Source organism: Ornithorhynchus anatinus, chromosome 3 (assembly GCF_004115215.2).
Source record: "Ornithorhynchus anatinus isolate Pmale09 chromosome 3, mOrnAna1.pri.v4, whole genome shotgun sequence".
Taxonomy (NCBI): domain Eukaryota; kingdom Metazoa; phylum Chordata; class Mammalia; order Monotremata; family Ornithorhynchidae; genus Ornithorhynchus; species Ornithorhynchus anatinus.
This window is the reverse complement of record NC_041730.1, coordinates 89325181-89343573: the sequence shown is the minus strand read 5'-3', so window position 1 is coordinate 89343573 and position 18393 is coordinate 89325181. Positions and strand designations below refer to the sequence as shown.

Below are 18393 nucleotides of genomic sequence, written 5' to 3'. Positions count from 1 at the left end.
TTCTCCCTTTGTTTTGTTTTGTTTTTATGGGATCTGTTAAGTGCTTACTATGCAGCCAGCTCATACTGTATGCCAAGTAGATCCAAAGTACCTAGGTTGGACATAGTCCCTGATCCACATGGGGCTCCCAGTTTTAATCCCCATTTTATGTATGAAGTGACTGAGGCACAGAGAAGTGAAGTGACTTCCCCAAGGTCACCCAGTAGACAAGTGGTGGAGGCAGGATTAGAACCCAGGTCCTTCTGACTCCCGGGCCCATTCTCTATCCACCAGGCCACGCTGCTCCCTTCCTCTTACCCTAAGCATAACATTTGTCAACCTTTCCAAATCCAGTGGAACTCAGCACTGAGATAAGTTCTGCATGGCCCAAAGCTAGAGAAAAATCAGAGTGATTGTACTTATTTCAGGGTATGAGTTATCAATCAATAAATAAAAGATATTTATTGAACACTTACTCTGCAGAGCACTATACTAAGCGCTTGGCACATTCCCTGCCTATAACGAGCTTACAGTCTAGACAGGGAGATGGACATTAATTTTATTTTTATTTTTATGGTATTTGTTAAGCGCTTACTGTATGTCAAACACCATTCTCAGTGCTGGAGTAGATACAAGTTAATTGGATTTAACACAGTCCCTGTCCCCTCATGAGGCTCACAGTCTAAATAGGAGGGAGAACGGAGAGCTGAGGCACAGAAAAGTGAAGTGACTTGCTCAAGGTCACTCAGCAAGCAATTGGTAGAGCTGTGATTAGAACCCAGGTCCTCTGACTCCCAGATCCGTGCTCTTTCCACTAGGCCATGCTCTTTCTCCAGCATGTACAAATCTTTAGCCACCGATGCTAAGTCAACCTAAATGGTCAAGCGGCCTCAACAATGTCACATCACGCCCAATTTCCTGACCCACTTCCCCACATCATTTATATGCCCTAGTGCCCTCCAGCAATCAATCAATCAGTGGTATTTACTGAGCGCGTACTGTGTAGAGAGCACTGTACTCTGCACGTGAGAGAGTACAGTACGACAGAGTTGGCAGACACAATTCCCTGCCCACAAGGAGCTTACAGTCTAGAGGGGGAGACAGACATTAAAATAAAATAAATTATGGATACGTACATGTGTGTTGGCAGTGGGTCAGATCCTTTCTAGCAGATATTTTGGCTATCACCACCACAAGCAAATGAGCTTTGACTATGTTGTTTTAGTAACAATTGAACTTGCAGCTGAATGCACCATGGCCTAGTGAATAGAGCTGTCTGGCCCTGGCTTGTAATCCCAGCTCTGCCACTGGTCTGCTGCATGACCTTGGGCAAGTCGCTTTACTTCTCTGCACCTCAGTTCCCTCGTCTGTAAAATGGGGATTAAGACTGTGAGCCCTATGTCAGACAGGGACTGCGTCCAACTCGATTACCTTGTACCTACCCCAGTTCATAGAACAGTACCTGGCATATAGTAAGCGCTTACCAAATACCACAATTATTATCATCATCACTGCCGGAGTCAGAACCCGGACTTCGACACAAAAGTAGAAAGGGTTGGTAGGATTATGGCGAACGTCCGTGGTCCCAGTTTCCGATTCGGATAAGGAAGTGTGAGAGTTCTCAAACCAGAAGTGGTTCGTTCTGCTAACACTTACCCTGCTAGTGCATCCAGCGCTTAGAACAGGGCCCAGTGCTTAAAACGGTGTCCAGCGCTTAGAACAGTGCCCGGCGCTTAGAACAGTGCCCAGTGCTTAGAACAGTGCCCAGCGCTTAGAACAGTGCTCTGCACATAGTAAGAGCTTAACCAACACCAACATTACTACGTACTTGCTTCGGGAATATTTGACTTAGAAAATAGCCTTTGCTTCATCATATTCACTAAATTGATAGTGGGTTGAAAAGATCATCTGTACGGAGCAACTGCATCCATTCTCGTCTCTGAACGTATGAGTAAGGGTATGCTCATTGTGGGCAGGGACTGTGTCTACCAACTATGTTAGATTGGACTCTCCCCAGTGCTAAGTACAGTGCTCTGCACAAAGTAAACACTCAATAAAGATCATTGATTGATGACTGATTGATTGAGGATTCTGCACAGGAGAGCTGTGGTACTCAGGAAAGCATAAGTATGGAAGACTGGCAAAACTCTCCCTCTTCAGATAATAAACAGTCAGTGACCTCAGGTAATAAACAGTTAGTTAGTCAATCATATTTATTGAGCACTTACTGTGTGCAGAGCATTGTACTAAACGCTGGGGAGAGTATAATACAGCAATAAACAGATACATCCCCTGACCACAAGGATAATAATAATAATAATAATAATAATAATGATGGTATTTTACTATGTGCCAGGCACTGTACTAAGCGCTGGGGTAGATATAAGCAAATCAGGTTGGATATAGCCCCTGTCCCCCATAGGGCTCACAGCCTCAATCCCCATTTTACAGATGAGGTAGCTGAGGCACAGAGAAGTAAAGTGACTTGCCCAAGATCACACAGCCGACAAGTTGGGGAGCCGGGATTAGAACCCATCACCTTCTGACTCCCCGGCCTGTGCTCTATCCACTACGCTATGCTACTTAGACATTAGTATAGATAAATAAATTACAGATATGGATGTTAACAGAAAGGGGTAAGTTAGCTGCAGTCCTGCCCAGAGACAAGGGGGCAAATGGGGGACTGGATGACGTCAATAGAAGGGTGGCCTAAAGGAAAGAGCCCAGGCCTGGGAGTCAGGAGACTTGGGTTTCATTCCCAGTTCAACCCTTTGCCTGCTCGGTGACCTTGGGCAAGTCACTTAACCTCTATGTGCCCCAGTTTCCTCATCTGTAAAATGGGGATTGAGACTGTGAGCCTCACATGGGACAGGGACTGCATCTAACGCGATTCCCTCCACCAAGACTGTGAGCCCCATGTGGGACAGGGATTGTGTCTGAACTGATTATGTTTTTTCTATCCATGTGCTTGGAACAGTTCTTGCTACATCAATGAACTAATGATATTTATTAGACACTTACTGTGTGCAGAGCACTTCCTAAGTGCTTGGGAGAGTACAGTACAACAGAGCTGGTAGATACATTCCCTGTGCGCAGTGAGCTTACAGTGTAGAGGCAAGCTTACAGTCTAGAACATATAATAAATGCCATAATTCATATCATCGTTATTATTATTGTTTTTAATCACAAGACATCCCTCAAGACTTAGGTCCCTTTAAATGTATATAAAGTGCTTTGGGTTCTTTGTCCAAAAGCCCCCCACCCTTCAAAAAGAAATACTATTTGTCATTACTGTTTTCCATCGTATCTTTTGTGTGGGAACTTCAGTGCATCTACAGATAGAGAGTAAGTACCTTTTCTAATCAGCAATTCATTCAGTGCTTTGCACGCAGTAAGTACTCAGTAAATACGATTGAAAGAATCAATGAACGAATGAACATTTTTATTTTTTGTAGCTGGAGCCCGTCCGCACGACGTACATCCCCTTGTATTCTCTGAAGGTGGACAGAGAGTATGAAATTCGAGTCAGATGTAGACAACGGACCTCTGAGAAATATGGGGAGTTCAGTGAGACCCTTTATGTGACTCTTCCCCAGATGAGCCCACTTCTTTGTGAGGAAGGTAAGAAGAAAGATTCTACTACTAATAATAACAGTAATAATAATAATAGTATTTAAGTGCCTAGTATGTGTAAAGAACTGTTTTAAATGCTGAGGTGGGTACAAGTTAATTGGGTCATATCCAGTCACTGTCCCACATGAGGAAAGAGGACTTAATCCTCATTTTAGAGATGAGGTAACAGAGGCACAGAGAAGGTGACTGGCTCAAAGTCACACAGAAGACAAGTGGCAGAGCCGGGATTAAAAAGAGGGAAAGAAGGAGAGAGGAGAGAGAGCAAGAGAAAGAAAGGAAGTTAGGACGGAAGAAAGGAAGGAAAGAAGGGAGGAAGGAAGGAAAGAAGAAGAGGCAGGGAGGGAGAGAGGGAGAAAGAGGAAGAGAGGAAGAAAGAGAGGAAGTGAAAGGAAAGGAGGGAGGGAAGGCTGGAGGGAGAGAAGGAAGGAAAGGAGGGATAGAGTAACTGAAGCAGTCAGCTGGAGAGGAAGGGACGTTGGGCTCAGGGATTCCTTTCTCTGTCCAGCATCAGTAAGAACCATGATTGGTATAAGCAGAACGGGCACAGGGGCTGAGATTGTCCCTGGCTCAGTGCTTCCCACTCCTTCCACTGCCACTAGCCAGCAGCAGTGATGTGGAGGCGAGCCAGGCATGCCATGTCATGAAGGGAACTGGGCACCCTCTTCGGCACTGCCGACATGGGTGAGAGAGCAGTTCCAATCACCTGTCACCAGAGAGAATGATATACCTACGCCGGGTGGGGTCATGACATATCCTGACTAATTGGGTTAATCACCGTAATGGTATATTTAAGCCTATTTAAGCTTTGTGTATGTGTGTGTCTGTGGGATGTCTTGAATGGGAATAATGAAAAACAAATGTATTCAGTCCTGCTGAGTGCCAAATTAGCAACTGTTCTGTTCATTTCTTGGATAACAAATCGCTGCATCTTTTTTCTATTGAGAGTGAAAACTGACTCACAAGTACCCACCAGTGTGATTTTTATTGTGTGTTTCAGATTTCCAGTTCCCCTGGTTTTTGGTTATCATCTTGGGAATATTCGGGCTGACGGTGGTGTTTTTCATACTCGTGTTTACTAAGCAGCAAAGGTATGTTTGGAAGGGCCTTCTCTAAAGCATAATTATGCCCTGAGATGTTTCAGTCAATCAATCAATGGTATTTATTGAGCATTTAATATTCATTCATTCAATAATATTATTGAGTACTTACTGTATGCAAAGCACTGTTCTGAGCACTTGGGAAAGTTCAGTATAACAATAAACAGACACATTTGCTGCTACTCTGTACAGACCACTGTACTAAGCCCTTGGGTGGGTACGATAGAGTTGGTAGAAATGATCCCTGCTTTTAAGGAGGTTGCTTCTTTTCTGTACAAATCTAGGAAAGCAGTGATGAAGTCTTTGATGGGTTTGTGAGTTATAAATCAAATTTCAGGGCCAAATTACGTATTCACACCAAGGTATTGCCACAACCCCTTGTTGGAAAGCCAGAATCTAGCGGACCATCCGAGCCAGAGTCAGGGCAAGAGGGACCTCGAGCAAATGGACTCTAATAAGCCATTTGTGACCTTGGGTAGGACACTTAATTTCTCTGTGCCTCAGTTTCCTCAATCGTGAAATGAAAATTAAGTACCTGTTCTCCACTCTACTTATACTCTTAGCCCCTTGTGGGTCAGGGACTTATATCCAACCTAATTATCTTTAATTTTGGGGGAATTTGTTAAGTGCTTACTTTGTGCCAGCACTTTACTAAGCGCTGGGGTAGATGCAAGTTAACCAGGTTGGACACAGTCCTGTCCCACATGGGGCTCGCAGTCGTAATCCCCATTTTACAGATGAGGTGACAAGTCCCCATGGCTCTGACTAGGTTAGCAGTTTTGCCAAGCTAGACCCGCTGGTCTTTGATCAGTCAATCCATCAGTGGAATTTATTGAATGCTTGCTGTGTGCAGAGGACTGTAGTAAGCACTTGGGAGAGTACAATATAACAGAAATGGTCGACACATTTCCTGCCCACAGTGAGCTTGCAGTCTTGAAGGTGGAAATAAGATGCAGAACAGGACACCGTTATTTACAGATGATGAAACGGAGAGGTTTCGGAGAAGTTATGTGTCCTGCCCCAGGTCCCATATGGCTATTGAGATCACACAAAATTTTTGATGACATGTAGGCAAGCTACCAAAGCTGCCTTCAGCTTTTTTCTACTGGAGTTTTTTTTCAATCTTGAGTCACTCTGCAAATTAGGAAGCAAATAATAATTATAGTTGTGGTATTTGTTAAGTGCTTACTGTGTGCCAGTGACCATACTGAACATTGGTGTGGATACAAGCAAATCGGGTTGGACACAGTCCCTGTCCCAAGTAAGGCTCACAGTCTTAATCCCCAATTTACAGATGAGGTGACTGAGGCCCAGAGAAGTGAAGTGACTTGTCCAAGGCCACACAGCAGACAAATGGCAGAGCTGGGATTAGAACCCATGACCTTCTGACTCCCAGGCCCAGACTCTATCCACTGCAATACTTGCCTCCCCTATGATGATCGGTGCTAAAGTTGTTTTTCCCCTTGTAGATAAAATATAATAGAAACATATTGCGCTTGTTTTTTCTTGGCATTAACACAGAAATCGGCCTCATGCAGGCTTGAAGCTCTGGCCCGGACTCTGAAAAGTGGTTTATAAATCTCCTAGAATTTAATAAAATCGACTGTTGAAAACCTGCTGCTGATGTAGTGTGGCTCAGTGGAAAGAGCACGGGCTTGGGAATCAGAGGTCATGGGTTCTAATCCCAGCTCTGCCACTTGTCAGCTGTGTGACTCTGGACAAGTCACTTAACTTCTCTGTGCCTCAGTTACCTCATCTGTAAAATGGGGATCAAGACTGTGAGCCCCATATGGGACAACCTGATCACCTTGTATCCCCTCCCAGTGCTTAGAACAGTGCTATGCACGTAGTAAGTGCTTAACAAATGCCATCATTATTATGTAAGCTGAATGCAGCAAGGCTGTGTCCAAATATTCAATAGTATTTATTGAGTGGTCAGAAAATCAATCAATTAATCAATCAATGGTGGTTATTGAGCACTAACTGTGGGCAAAGCACTGCAGTAATCGGTTGGGAGATTACAATGCAACAGAGTTGGTAGAAGCATTCCCTGCCCACAAGCTAACGGAACCTAGTCTTGGGGAAATGTACTAGGAGAGTTGTTCAGATATGGCCTCTCAGCCCATGGGCCACTTTGAGAGAAGGGAGGAGGAAAAGACTGGAGTCAGACATAGAGCAGCATGGCTTCATAGATAAAGCACTGGCCTGGGAGTCAGAAGGATCTGGGTTCTAATCCCAGCTCCGCCATGTGCCTGCTGTGTGGCCTTGGGCAAGCTACTTCACTTCTCTGATCCTCATGCGGAAAATGGGGATTAAGACCGTGACCCCCATGTGGGACAGGCACTGGTCTAACTTGATTACTTTGTATCTACCCCAGTGCTTGGAAAAGTGCTTAGCACATAGTAAGTGCTTAACAAGTACCAGAGTTATTATTATCATTACATACCTGGGGAGGTTAAAATGATGAATAGAACAAAAGCAAAGCAATCAATCAATCAGAGGTATTAATTGAACACTTACTGTGTGCTGAGCTCTGTACGAAGTGCTTGGGAGAGTACAACACATTAGAGTTGGTAAACACAATCACTGCCTTCAAGAGGAGGAGACAGACATGGAAATAAATAGATGAGGGAGGTGGCAGGATTTAAGGATATATGAGGATATTTTAAGGAGATGTATCCTTTACTTACTTCACCACTAACCTCTCATCCACATGCTGCCTCTGGTTTGGAACACCCTCTCTTTTCATATCTGACAGGAAATTACTCTTCCCACCTTCAAAGCCTTATTAAAGGTACGTCTCCTCCAAGAGGACTTCCCTGACTAAGCCCTCATTTCCTCTTCTCCCATTCATTCATTCAATAGTATTTATTGAGCGCTTACTATGTGCAGAGCACTGTACGAAGTGCTTGGAATGTACAATTCAGCAACAGATAGAGACAATCCCTTCTGTGTCACCCTTACATTTGGAATTTGCTCCCCTTACTCATCCCTACTTCAGCCCCACAGTACTTATATCATTATCTGTCTTCCCCTCTAGGCTGTAAACTCTTTGTGGGCGGGGAACATGTCTATCAACTCTATTATTTTGTTACACTGTACTCGCCCAAGCATGAGGTACAGTGCTCTGCACACAGTAAGCGCTGGGTAAATATGATTGACTGATAGATGTACAAAAGTATTGTGGGGCTGAACGTAAGGTGAAAATCAAATCCTTCAGGGGTACAGATCTGAGTCCCCTCTCAGGGTCACACCTGGAGAGTTTCCAGTATTCTACCAGTCTCCGCTAAGGGAGGGAGAGTCAAACAGCGGCATACCCATTCCATTCCTAGCTTGGGCAGTGGCTAGCGAGTGGCAGGGAGAGAATCAAGGGTGGAGACTCAAGTTGACTGCACAGAAGGAGGCAATGGTAAACCACTTCTGTATTTTTACCAAGAAAACTCTATGGATACACTACCAGAACGATTGCAGATGGAGTTAGGACATTCTGGGAGAGATGTGCCCATGATGTCGCTACGGGTCAGAGATGACTCAACAGCATAAGGCCAGAGAAGACACAGATCTGAGTTCATAGGCTTTGCAGAGGAGAGGGCTGGTAGGAAAACTCTGGGCTTAATCGATTTTACAATAAAAGAATGATCTTTCACTGCTCCAGAGGCCAGCCCAGGGTCCCCCTCTAGACTGTAAGTTCGTCATGGACAGGGAATGTGTCTATCAACTGTTCTATTGTACTCTCCCAAGCGTTCAGTACAGTGGTGTGCACACAGTAAGACTCAACATAGACAACTGATTGATTGATTGTCAGTCAATCATATTTATTGAGCACTTACTGTGTGCAGAGCACTGTACTGAGTGCTTGGGAGAGTACAATAGAACAATATAACAGACACATCCCTTGCCCACAACGAGCTTACAGTCTAGAGGAGGGAATCAGACATTAATATAGATAGATAGAATATAGATAGATAATTAGATATAGATAGATAGATAGATAGATAGATAGATAGATAGATAGATAGATAGATAGATAGATAGATAGATATAGATATAGATATGTACATAAGTGCCATGGGGCTGCGAGAGGAGATGAATAAATGGAGCAATCAGAATGACACAAAAGGGAGAGGGAGAAATCTGACCGTCATGACCTTCCCCACGTTCAAGTTGTTTGGAACACTGAACACCCACCTCTGCTCTAGACTCTGAGCTTTTTGTGGGCAGGGAATGTGCCTGATGTTATATTGTTCTCTCTCAAGCACTTAGTACAGTGCTTTGCACATAGTAAGTGCTCAATAAATACGATTGAATGAGTGAAAGAATGCTGCTGCGTCTCGTGCCTATATTGTACTCTCCCAAGTACTTAATGCATTGCTTTGTACTCAGTAAGCGCTCAATAAATATGACTGAACTGAACTATCCCATTCCAGCATGGCCGGACCTGAACCCCAGAGCAGCAAATTTCCTCTGAGACCCCAAATCTCCTATGACAGGATGGGCTAGCAGGGTCACATGAACACGGCTGCTGCCCCTCTTACCCTTTCCTATTTCCCACTTCTTCTCTTTCCTTTATATCCCCTCCCACTCCACTCCTCCTTGCCCAACTCCCCAATCTCTTAACTCCTCAGCCTTCCCCTCTTCCACTCCCACCTCGTCAGAACATTGCGAATCTGGAAGAACAAGAAGTCAAGTACTGCCAATATTTTGTTGTCACTATTGTTTTTATTATTGCTCACATTTATTAAGCCCTGGGGAAGAAACAGGATAATGAGATCAGACACAGTCTTCGTCCCATAATCCAAGCGGGGAAAGATGTCAGGGAAACACAATCAAAACAAGTTAATAGCAAATTAATAAATCTATTGGGAGTGTTAAATAATAATAACTATGGTATTTGTTAAGCACTTACTATGTGCCAAGCACTGTTCTAAGCTCTGGTGTAGATATAAGGTAAGATGCTTGTCCCACGTGGGGCTCACAGTCTTAATTCCCTTTTTACACATGAGGGAACTGAGACACAGAGAAGTGAAATGCCTTTCCCAAGGTCACACAGCAGACAAGTGGTGGAGCCGGGATTGGAACCCATGTCCTCTGACTCCCGAGCCCAAGCTCTTGCCACTAACCCATGCTACTTGGAAGGGCCCAGTCAGTCAATCAGTCAAATGTATTTATTTAGTGCTCACTGTGTGCAGAGCACTGTACTAAGCATTTGGGAGAGTACGGTATAACAATATAACAGACACAGTCCCTGCCCACATTGAGCTTACAATCTAGAGGGTGAGGCAAAGACAGTCAAGAGGCACTTCCTCACACCAGGCCACAGTTCTTTTTATTTTATTTTTTATTATGGTATTTGTTAAGTGCTTACAATGTGTCAAGCACTGTTCTAAGCACTGGGGTGTATACAGTTAATCAGGTTGGATACAATCTCTGTCCCACATGAGGCTCCCAGTGTAAGTAGGAGGGAGAACAGATATTTGATCACCATTTTGCAATTGAGGAAACTGAGGCATAGAGAGGTTAAGTGGCATCGTGGATAGAGCACAGGCCCGGGAGTCAGAAGGTCATGGGTTCTAATCCCAGCTCTGCAACTTGTCCCCTGGGTGACCTTGGGCAAGTCACTTCACTTTTCTGTGCTTCAGTTCCCTCACCTGTTAAATGGGGATTGAGACTGTGAGTTCCACATGGGACAGGGACTGGGTCCAACCCTACTTGCTTGTATCCATCCCAGCACTTAGTACAGTGCCTGGTGCCTAATAAGTGTTTAACAAACACCATAATGTTTTTTACTGTTATGCTGTTTTGCTGTTACAGTCATCACTACCCTTGGTGGAGGGCAGGAGGGAGGAGACTGAGCTGTACCTCCATCTGTGACCTTTGGACACTTGATGTTCTCCATATCCCCAACCCCGTAGCACCTATGTAAATGCCCATCAAAGGGCAGGGACTGTCTCTATATGTTACCGATTTGTACATTACAAGCGCTTAGTACAGAGCTCTGCACATAGTAAACGCTCAATAAGTACTATTGGATGAATGAATGAATGTCTTTAAATTATATAGTACAAATTTTTTATTCACATGAATGTCTGTCTCCCCCTCTAGACTGTAAGCTCATATGGGCAGAGAACGTGTCTGCTAATTCTGTTGTATTGTACTCTCCCAAGCGCTTAGTACGGTTCTCTCCACATAGTAAACGCTCAATAAATACAAATGATTGATTGATTGATGGCTGAGCTCCCCACAGCCCCGATGGTGCCTGGCTCTGCTCCTCTGCCCAGTGTCTTCTCCTGTGTGTGGGAGGGGGTGGGGGACTTCATTCCCCTGGAGACAAAGGAGTGGAAAAAAAGCCGGGGCCAAAACGTCTCCTTTCTTAACAAAGCCATGTTTGAACCGTACTTCAGACTCTAAATAGATTTGTTTTTTTCAGGATCAAGATGTTGATTCTCCCTCCGGTTCCGGTTCCCAAGATTAAAGGGATTGACCCAGATTTCCTAAAGGTAATAAACAACCTTCACTTACACTTCCAAACCTAGCTTGGCTTCCTATCTTAGATAGCGCTCACAATCCAATAGTATTTATTGAGTGCTTACTGTGTACAGAGTACTATAGCAAGCACTTGGTCCCTCCTCTAGACTGTAACCTCCTTGTGAGCAGGGAATATGTCTGTTTATTATTGTACTGTACTCTCCCAAGCACTTAGTACAGTGCTCTGCACACAGTAAGAATTCAATAAATACTATTGAATGAATGCGGACCACCCCCTTCTCCTGAAAACATTATCCGACCTTGGCTTCACTGACACTGGCCTCTCCTGATTGTTTTTTTATGGTATTTGTTAAGTGTTTAGTATGGGTCAGGCACTATACTAAGCCCTGTGTTAGATATAAGCTAATTTGGTTGGACACAGTCCCTGGCCCACGTGGGGCTCACGGTCTTAATCCCCATTTTACTGGTGAAGGACCTGAGGCACAGATAAGTGAAATGACTTGCCTGAAGTCACACAGCAGACAGGAGTCGGAGTTGGGATTAGAACCCAGGTCCTTCTGACTCCCAGGCCATGTTGCTTCTCTGGTTGTCTTCCTATCCCTCTGACTGTTCATTCTAAATCTTTTTCATGGGCTCCTCTTCTGCCTTCCATCCCCAAACTGCGGGGGTCCCTCAAGGCTCAGTTCTAGATCCCTTTCTGTTCCTCATCTACATCCACTCCCTTGGAGAACCCATTCACTCCCGTGGTCTCAACTATCATCTTTATGTGACTGATTCCTAAATCTATATCTCCAGCCCTTATCTCTCTCCTTCTCTGCTGTCTTGCATTTCTTCCTGCCTTCAGGACATCTCTACCTGGTTGTCCCACCAACACCTCAAACTTAACATGTCCAAAACAGAACTCCTCCTCTTTCCACCCAAATCCTGCCCTCCCCCTGACTTTCCCATCACCACAGAGAGCACCATGATCCTCCCTGTTTCACAAGCCTTGGTGTTATCCTCAACTCATCTCTCTCATTCAACCCACTGACTCAGTCTTTCACCATATCCTGTCAGCTCTATCTACACAACAGTGATAAAATCTGTCCTTTCCGCTCCATCCATACTGCTACTTAAGCTGGGGCAGGCATTTTCTCTATCTGTTGCCGAATTGTACATTCCAAGCACTTAGTACAGTGCTACGCACATAGTAAGCGCTCAATAAATATGATTGAATGAATGAATCTAAGCACTTATCCTATCTCGACTTAACTACTGCATCAGCTTCCTCGCCTCCTATCTCTCCCCGCTCCAGTCCATACTTCACTCTGCTGCCCGGATGATTTTTCTGCAAAACCATTTAGTCCATGTTCAACAGGGAAGGCCTCCTGAAGGAGCTATGATTTCAAAAGAGCTTTGAAATCACTAAATCCTTGCAGTTCTCTCTTCACAGCATCGCTAAAATCCACTCTTTCCTCTCCATCCAAACTGCTACCACATTCATCCAATCACTTATCCTATCCCACCTTGATTACCCTATCAACCTCGTTGCTGACCTCCCAGCCTCCTGCCTCTCCCCACTCCGATCCATACCTCACTCTGCTGCCCAGATCATTTTCTAAAAAAACATTCAGGCCATCTTTCCCCACTTCCTCAAGAACCTCCAGTGGTTGCCCATCTACTCCATATGAAACAGAAACTCCTCACCATTGACTTTAAAGCACTCAGTGACCTTGCCCTCTTCTCACTGTACCTCAGTCTCATCTATCTCTCTGCTGACCTCTCTCATCCATGTCCTCCCACTGACCTGGAATGCCCTTCCTCCTCAATTCCGACAATGACTCTCTCCCCCTTTAAAGCCTTATTGAAAGCACATTTCTTCCAGGAGGGCCTCCCTGACTAGGCCCTCTTTTCCTTTTATTCAGCTCGCTTCTGCATCACCCTGACTTGCTCCCTTTATTCATTCCACAGCACTTATATACAAATCTGTAATTTATTGATTTATATTGATGTCTGTCTCCCCCTCTAAACTGTAGGCTTGTTATGGGCAGGGAATGTGGTATATTGTTACACTGTACACTCCCAAGAGCTTAGTACAGTGTTCTGCACACAGTAAGCACTTAATAAATATGATTGACTGACTGACGGACTGACTTTGAAGATGGGAAGAGCCGTGTCCTGCCAGATGTGAATGGAAAAAGAGTTCCACAGGTGGGAAGGTGCAAATAAGAGATTGGTGCGGGAAGAGAAGAAAACGAGGCACAGTAAGTAGGTTGACTTGAGAGGAGCCAAACAAGCCTCCTTGGACATAGTAGAAAAATAGAAAGAATAAATGGGAGGGAGAGAGTTGATTGGAGGTGTTTGATGCAGAGAGGAGTAGGTAACCACTGAAGGTTTGAGGAAGTATGGAGAGGATGCGTGTTGAACTATGCTTCAAGAAAACACTTTGGGCAGCAGAATAAAGTATGGACTGACTAGGGGAGAGATTGGAGACAGGGAGGACTGTTCCGGACTGAACAGAGTAGGCAAGTGGGGATATAACAATCTCTTGGACCAAGTGGTAGCAGTTTGGACGGAGAGGAAGGAGAAAATTCTGGAAACATTGTGGAGGAAGAGCCGATAAAATTAGTGTCACTCCACATTCCTTGACCCTGAGCAAATGAAGAGAAGCAACGTGGCGTAGTAGATAGAGCATGGGCTGGGAGTCTGAAGGACCTGGGTTCTAATCCCAGCTCCACCACATGTCGGCGGTGTGACCTTGGGTATGTCACTTCACTTCTCTGGACCTCAGTTATCTCATCTGTAAAATGGGGATTGAGAATGTGAGTCCCAAGTGGGTCAGGGACTGTGTCCAGCCTGATTGACTTGTATCTAGCCCAGCACTTAGAACGATGCTTGGTGCATAGTAAGTGCTTTAACAAGTACTGTTATTATCACTATTATTATTCTTATCATTATGTTCCCCATGATACATGTTACTTGGTCACTCAGTCACTTCTCACCGCATTTCCTTTTCCATTTGTCATGCAGAAAGGGAAGCTGGAAGAGGTGAATATGATTTTAGCCAGTCACAACAGTTACAAACCTGAATTTTACAATGATGACTCCTGGGTGGAATTCATCGAACTGGACATCGACGACTCTGAAGAAAAGACCGAAGGATCGGACACGGACAGACTGCTGAACGATGACCATCTGAAGTCTCTCAACTGCCTTGGGGCCAAGGATGACGACTCAGGGCGAACTAGCTGTTATGAGCCAGACATTCTAGAGGTAGATTTCAGTGCCATTGACATAAGCGATCTGTCCTCGGAGGTGGCCCAGATGCCGAAAGCCAAGGAGGAAGGAGATCTCTTGTGCCTCAACCGGAAGACCGATGACGCCCCGCCTTCTGATTTGAGCACCCCGGACTCCCCGGAGCCCCACGACCCCCTCTCACCGGTCGGTACCAAGCCAAGACCACTTTTGATCGACGGCGTCGAGTCCAAGATCCCCCCGGTCCACTCTCAGCTGAGCAACCACAGTTCACTGGCCAACATCGACTTTTACACCCAGGTAAGCGACATCACTCCAGCGGGAAGCGTCGTCCTTTCTCCGGGGCGAAACAAGGCGAGTCGAACGCAGTGTGACGCTCTCCCGGAATCCACCTCGCTCGGTCTGCCCAACCCCACCACGGACAACGCCTACTTCTGCGAGGCGGACGTGAAAAAATCCATCGCCGCGGCCCCTCCCAAAGGGGCAGAGCCACATGTGGCTCCGAAGTGCCCTGAGGAGGATGTGTATTTCACCACAGAAAGCCTTACCACTACTTCTGTGAGCTCCAGAATGCCAGCAGAAGCCTCAAACCCTGACACGCCCGTTCCGGACTATACCTCCATTCACATCATTCAGTCACCGCAGGGCCTCGTGCTCAATGCCACTACCCTGCCAGTCCCAAACAAAGAATTTCTCACATCCTGCGGCTACGTGAGCACAGACCAACTGAACAAAATTCTGCCTTAGCCTCTTGTTTTCTCTGCGTAGACGTATGTAATGGCATAGTGTTGGCTTGGTCTTGTGCACTTCAACCCAAACAATGTTTAAACCTTTCTTTTGTTTTGTTTTTGTGTTTTTCGTGTGTGTGGTTCTTTATGCTTTTTCCTGAAACGTTGAAACATGATAAAATATTAATCTGACAATTCCTCTTGTGCCCTGTAAATATTTTAAAGAGTCGTCTCCAAAGACTGTGTAGTAGCAGTGATTGTCTTGTTATCGTGGGTGTTGATTTTGTGATACTAAGCATCGAATGACAATGTTTTTAATGTACAGTAAATCGTGCTTTTTGAAAAAGCTAAAATCAGGGGGTTTTGCAGTTCAGGAGAATCTAATGCAAATCGTACCGTTTGCTGAGGTTTTTTATCAGTAATTGGAAATTAAAGTAAAATAGAGGTGGGGAAGCAAAAAGTAGTTTGGGTAAGTCAAACATTTATTTTAACATACAAATTAATAAAGCTATTTTAATATTCTAGACATACAGCATGCCTGTTTTATATTACACTACACACTGTGTACTGTAGTTTGATTACGATGATCCCTCTGAAGAATGTAGTCGCTGTTGTGAGACTGACGCCGATTTCTGCCTTAGTCACGGCGACACCATAAAAAGCAAAAAACGAATTAGTTTTTTACAATGCCATTTTTATACCTCCCAAACTATCCAGAGAAAATTCGAAAGGGATTGTAGTGTCTTGCATTCTTAGTTCACCAGACTTTTAAAGCTAGATCCGTAAGTTCAGGTTTTGAAGCATACATAAGCTTTACCAGACACTTATTCAGGCTGGGCGGGTGGGAGGGTGGTGAGAGAATCAATTCTTCACCAAATTCAGGTTGTGCCAGTCCATTTAGATAGAAAAAGTAGCAGAAATAAACACTACAGTTGGGGTGGTTTTGAAGTTCACAGAGAAAATAAAAATAAGCTTTGGCACTTGGTAGCAGTATATTTTCTTATAGAAGCTGAGTCGCTCCATTATTTTTGGGGGCCGGTCAGGTCCCGATAAAGCCTTTTGTATGTTGAAACAGAATGAGTGAAGTTAATAGGGGACAGGAAAGGAGAGAGATGTGGATCAAGAAATATTCTTTCATTTTCCAGCCTACACCAGACACATACAGTCAAGCTAGCCTGTAATCCATGTAATCAGGACCAGTTTCAAGTCACCGATGATCCAAAAACTAATTTTAGGCAAAGGCTCTGAGTTTCTCCCCATCCAACTTTTACTGGAAGTTTAGCAACTTCCATCTCACAGCCCTCAGTTTTCCCCAGTCAAGAGAAGATACCAGCTTAGGAAAATGTCCGCAAACCGTATTACAAGAGAGGGGTCATACCTCAAGCCAAAATGACCTACATTCGTCAACCTATGAGAAAATGGGACTGGCCTCGGCAAGATTAACTTTATGATAATCAATCAGTTCTATTTTTTGAGCACTTACTGTGTGCAGACACTGAAGTAAGCAATTGGGAGAGTACAATGTAAAAGACTTGGTAGGCACGTTCCCTGCCCATAATGCGCTTACGGTCTAGAGACGATAAGCAGTTTTTGCCGGTGTAGCACAAACATTTATTGGCTGCAATCAGGGACTTAAGTTTCCCTTGATCCCGAAGGAACTGTCAATAGTGGATTTGAGTTTTAATAGCTCACCGTGTTCCTTTTTTGTAACTGTTTATTAGATCTTCTGCTAACTTGCTGCTACAGTTTTCTAACAGCTGCGTTATTTAGTTTCACGTAAAATTTCATAAGTGTAAAATTATTTCAGTTAAAAGCTCTGTATGTGTTTGGAAAAAGTCTCCTACTATATTACTGCAGGCTGAAAAAGTTTCTATAGCCAAAAATAGTTAAATACCTCAATCAATCTCAGAATGTCATTTGGTACTTTACTGGTTACGCAAGCCATTACTCATCAGTATGAACAGTTGTGACTTACGGTTTATATTTAACTTTCTTTATGTCTGTGGATTTTTTTTCCTTTCAAAATTTAATAAATTTATTTTCTTGGATCCTTGATATTGTGTTTCCTTGCTGTCTGCCCAAAATCTTCAGTTGATCAATGGTATTTACTGAGCGGTAGAAGCACTTTTACTAAGGAATTGATTCTCCAGAGTCCAGAACATAAGCATCAAATACATAGTATTACTGTCTCATGAACATCCAAAGGGCATAATTTTTTTCTAGGCATTTGTTAAACACATACTAAGTGCCAGAAACTGTACTAAGCCCTAGGGAAGAGACAAGATAATCGGATTGGACACAGTCCATGTTCCATATGGCACAGCTTTAATCCCCCTTTTTCAGATGAGGAAACTGAGGCACAGATAAGCTAACTGACTTGTCCATGGTCTCACAGCAGACAAGTGGAGGAGCAGGGATTAGAACCCAGGTCCTCTGACTCCCAGGTCCATGCTCTGTCCTGACCACATTGTTTCTCTTATTTCATGCGGAAAGGAAGTGAAATGTCCATTCGCTTACCGACCACAGAGGTTTGGTTACTGAGATACCCTGCTAGGTAAAACCACAATTGAAAAGACCATCTCTCCATGGGATAAAGTGAGTTGGGGAAGATCTGATGTCCATCACACCAGATGGAACTTGGAGTGTATGGGAAACAAACAATTATTCAATCGTATTTATTGAGCGCTTGCCATGTGCAGAGCACTGTACTAAGTGTTTGGGAGATTACAATATAACAATAAACAGACACATTCCCTGTCCACAACGAGCTAAATCTTATTACCAGTGACTGCTCTCCAACTGGCTACCTCAGCTCTGGGATCAAACTGTGCTTCTCTAAAATTCAATAGATCATTAGGGTAATCCAGGGAAGTATTGTTAATCAGTCAATCAGTGGGGCAGCCTCCTAGATTGTGAGCTGGTTGTGGGGAAAACAGACATTAAAATAAATTACAGTGGCTACGTACACAAGGGCTCTGGGGCTGGGGGGTAAGGGAGGGTAAATATGGAGGGCCTAAAGGGGACAGATCGAAGGGCATAATGGATGCAGAAGGGAGAGATAGAAAGGGAATAGAGGATATCTTTGGAGAAGACCTCTTGGAAAAGAAGAGATTTTAATAAGCCTCTAAAAGTGGGGAGAGTGATGGTCTGTCAGATATAGTGGGGAGGGAGTTCCATGCCAGAGAGAGAATGTGGAAAAGGGGTCATTGGCAAGATGGGTGAGATTGAGGTACTGT

General features: G+C 44.3%; 1 protein-coding gene across 8 annotated transcripts in view; it reads left to right on the top strand.

Annotated features, from left to right (window-relative positions):
* The window catches only part of GHR (growth hormone receptor), a 207506-nt gene extending 190295 nt beyond the window's left edge, over window positions 1–17211 (top strand). For all 8 annotated transcript variants that reach the window (XM_029060280.2, XM_029060279.2, XM_029060278.2 and 5 more), the window contains 4 exons: window positions 3435–3600; window positions 4610–4700; window positions 11137–11206; window positions 14205–17211. In XM_029060280.2, the coding sequence (XP_028916113.1) occupies window positions 3435–3600; window positions 4610–4700; window positions 11137–11206; window positions 14205–15176 (1299 nt within the window). In that variant the 3' untranslated portion in view covers window positions 15177–17211. The remainder of the gene's footprint in view (window positions 1–3434; window positions 3601–4609; window positions 4701–11136; window positions 11207–14204) is intronic.
* The last annotated feature ends 1182 nt before the right edge of the window (window positions 17212–18393 follow it).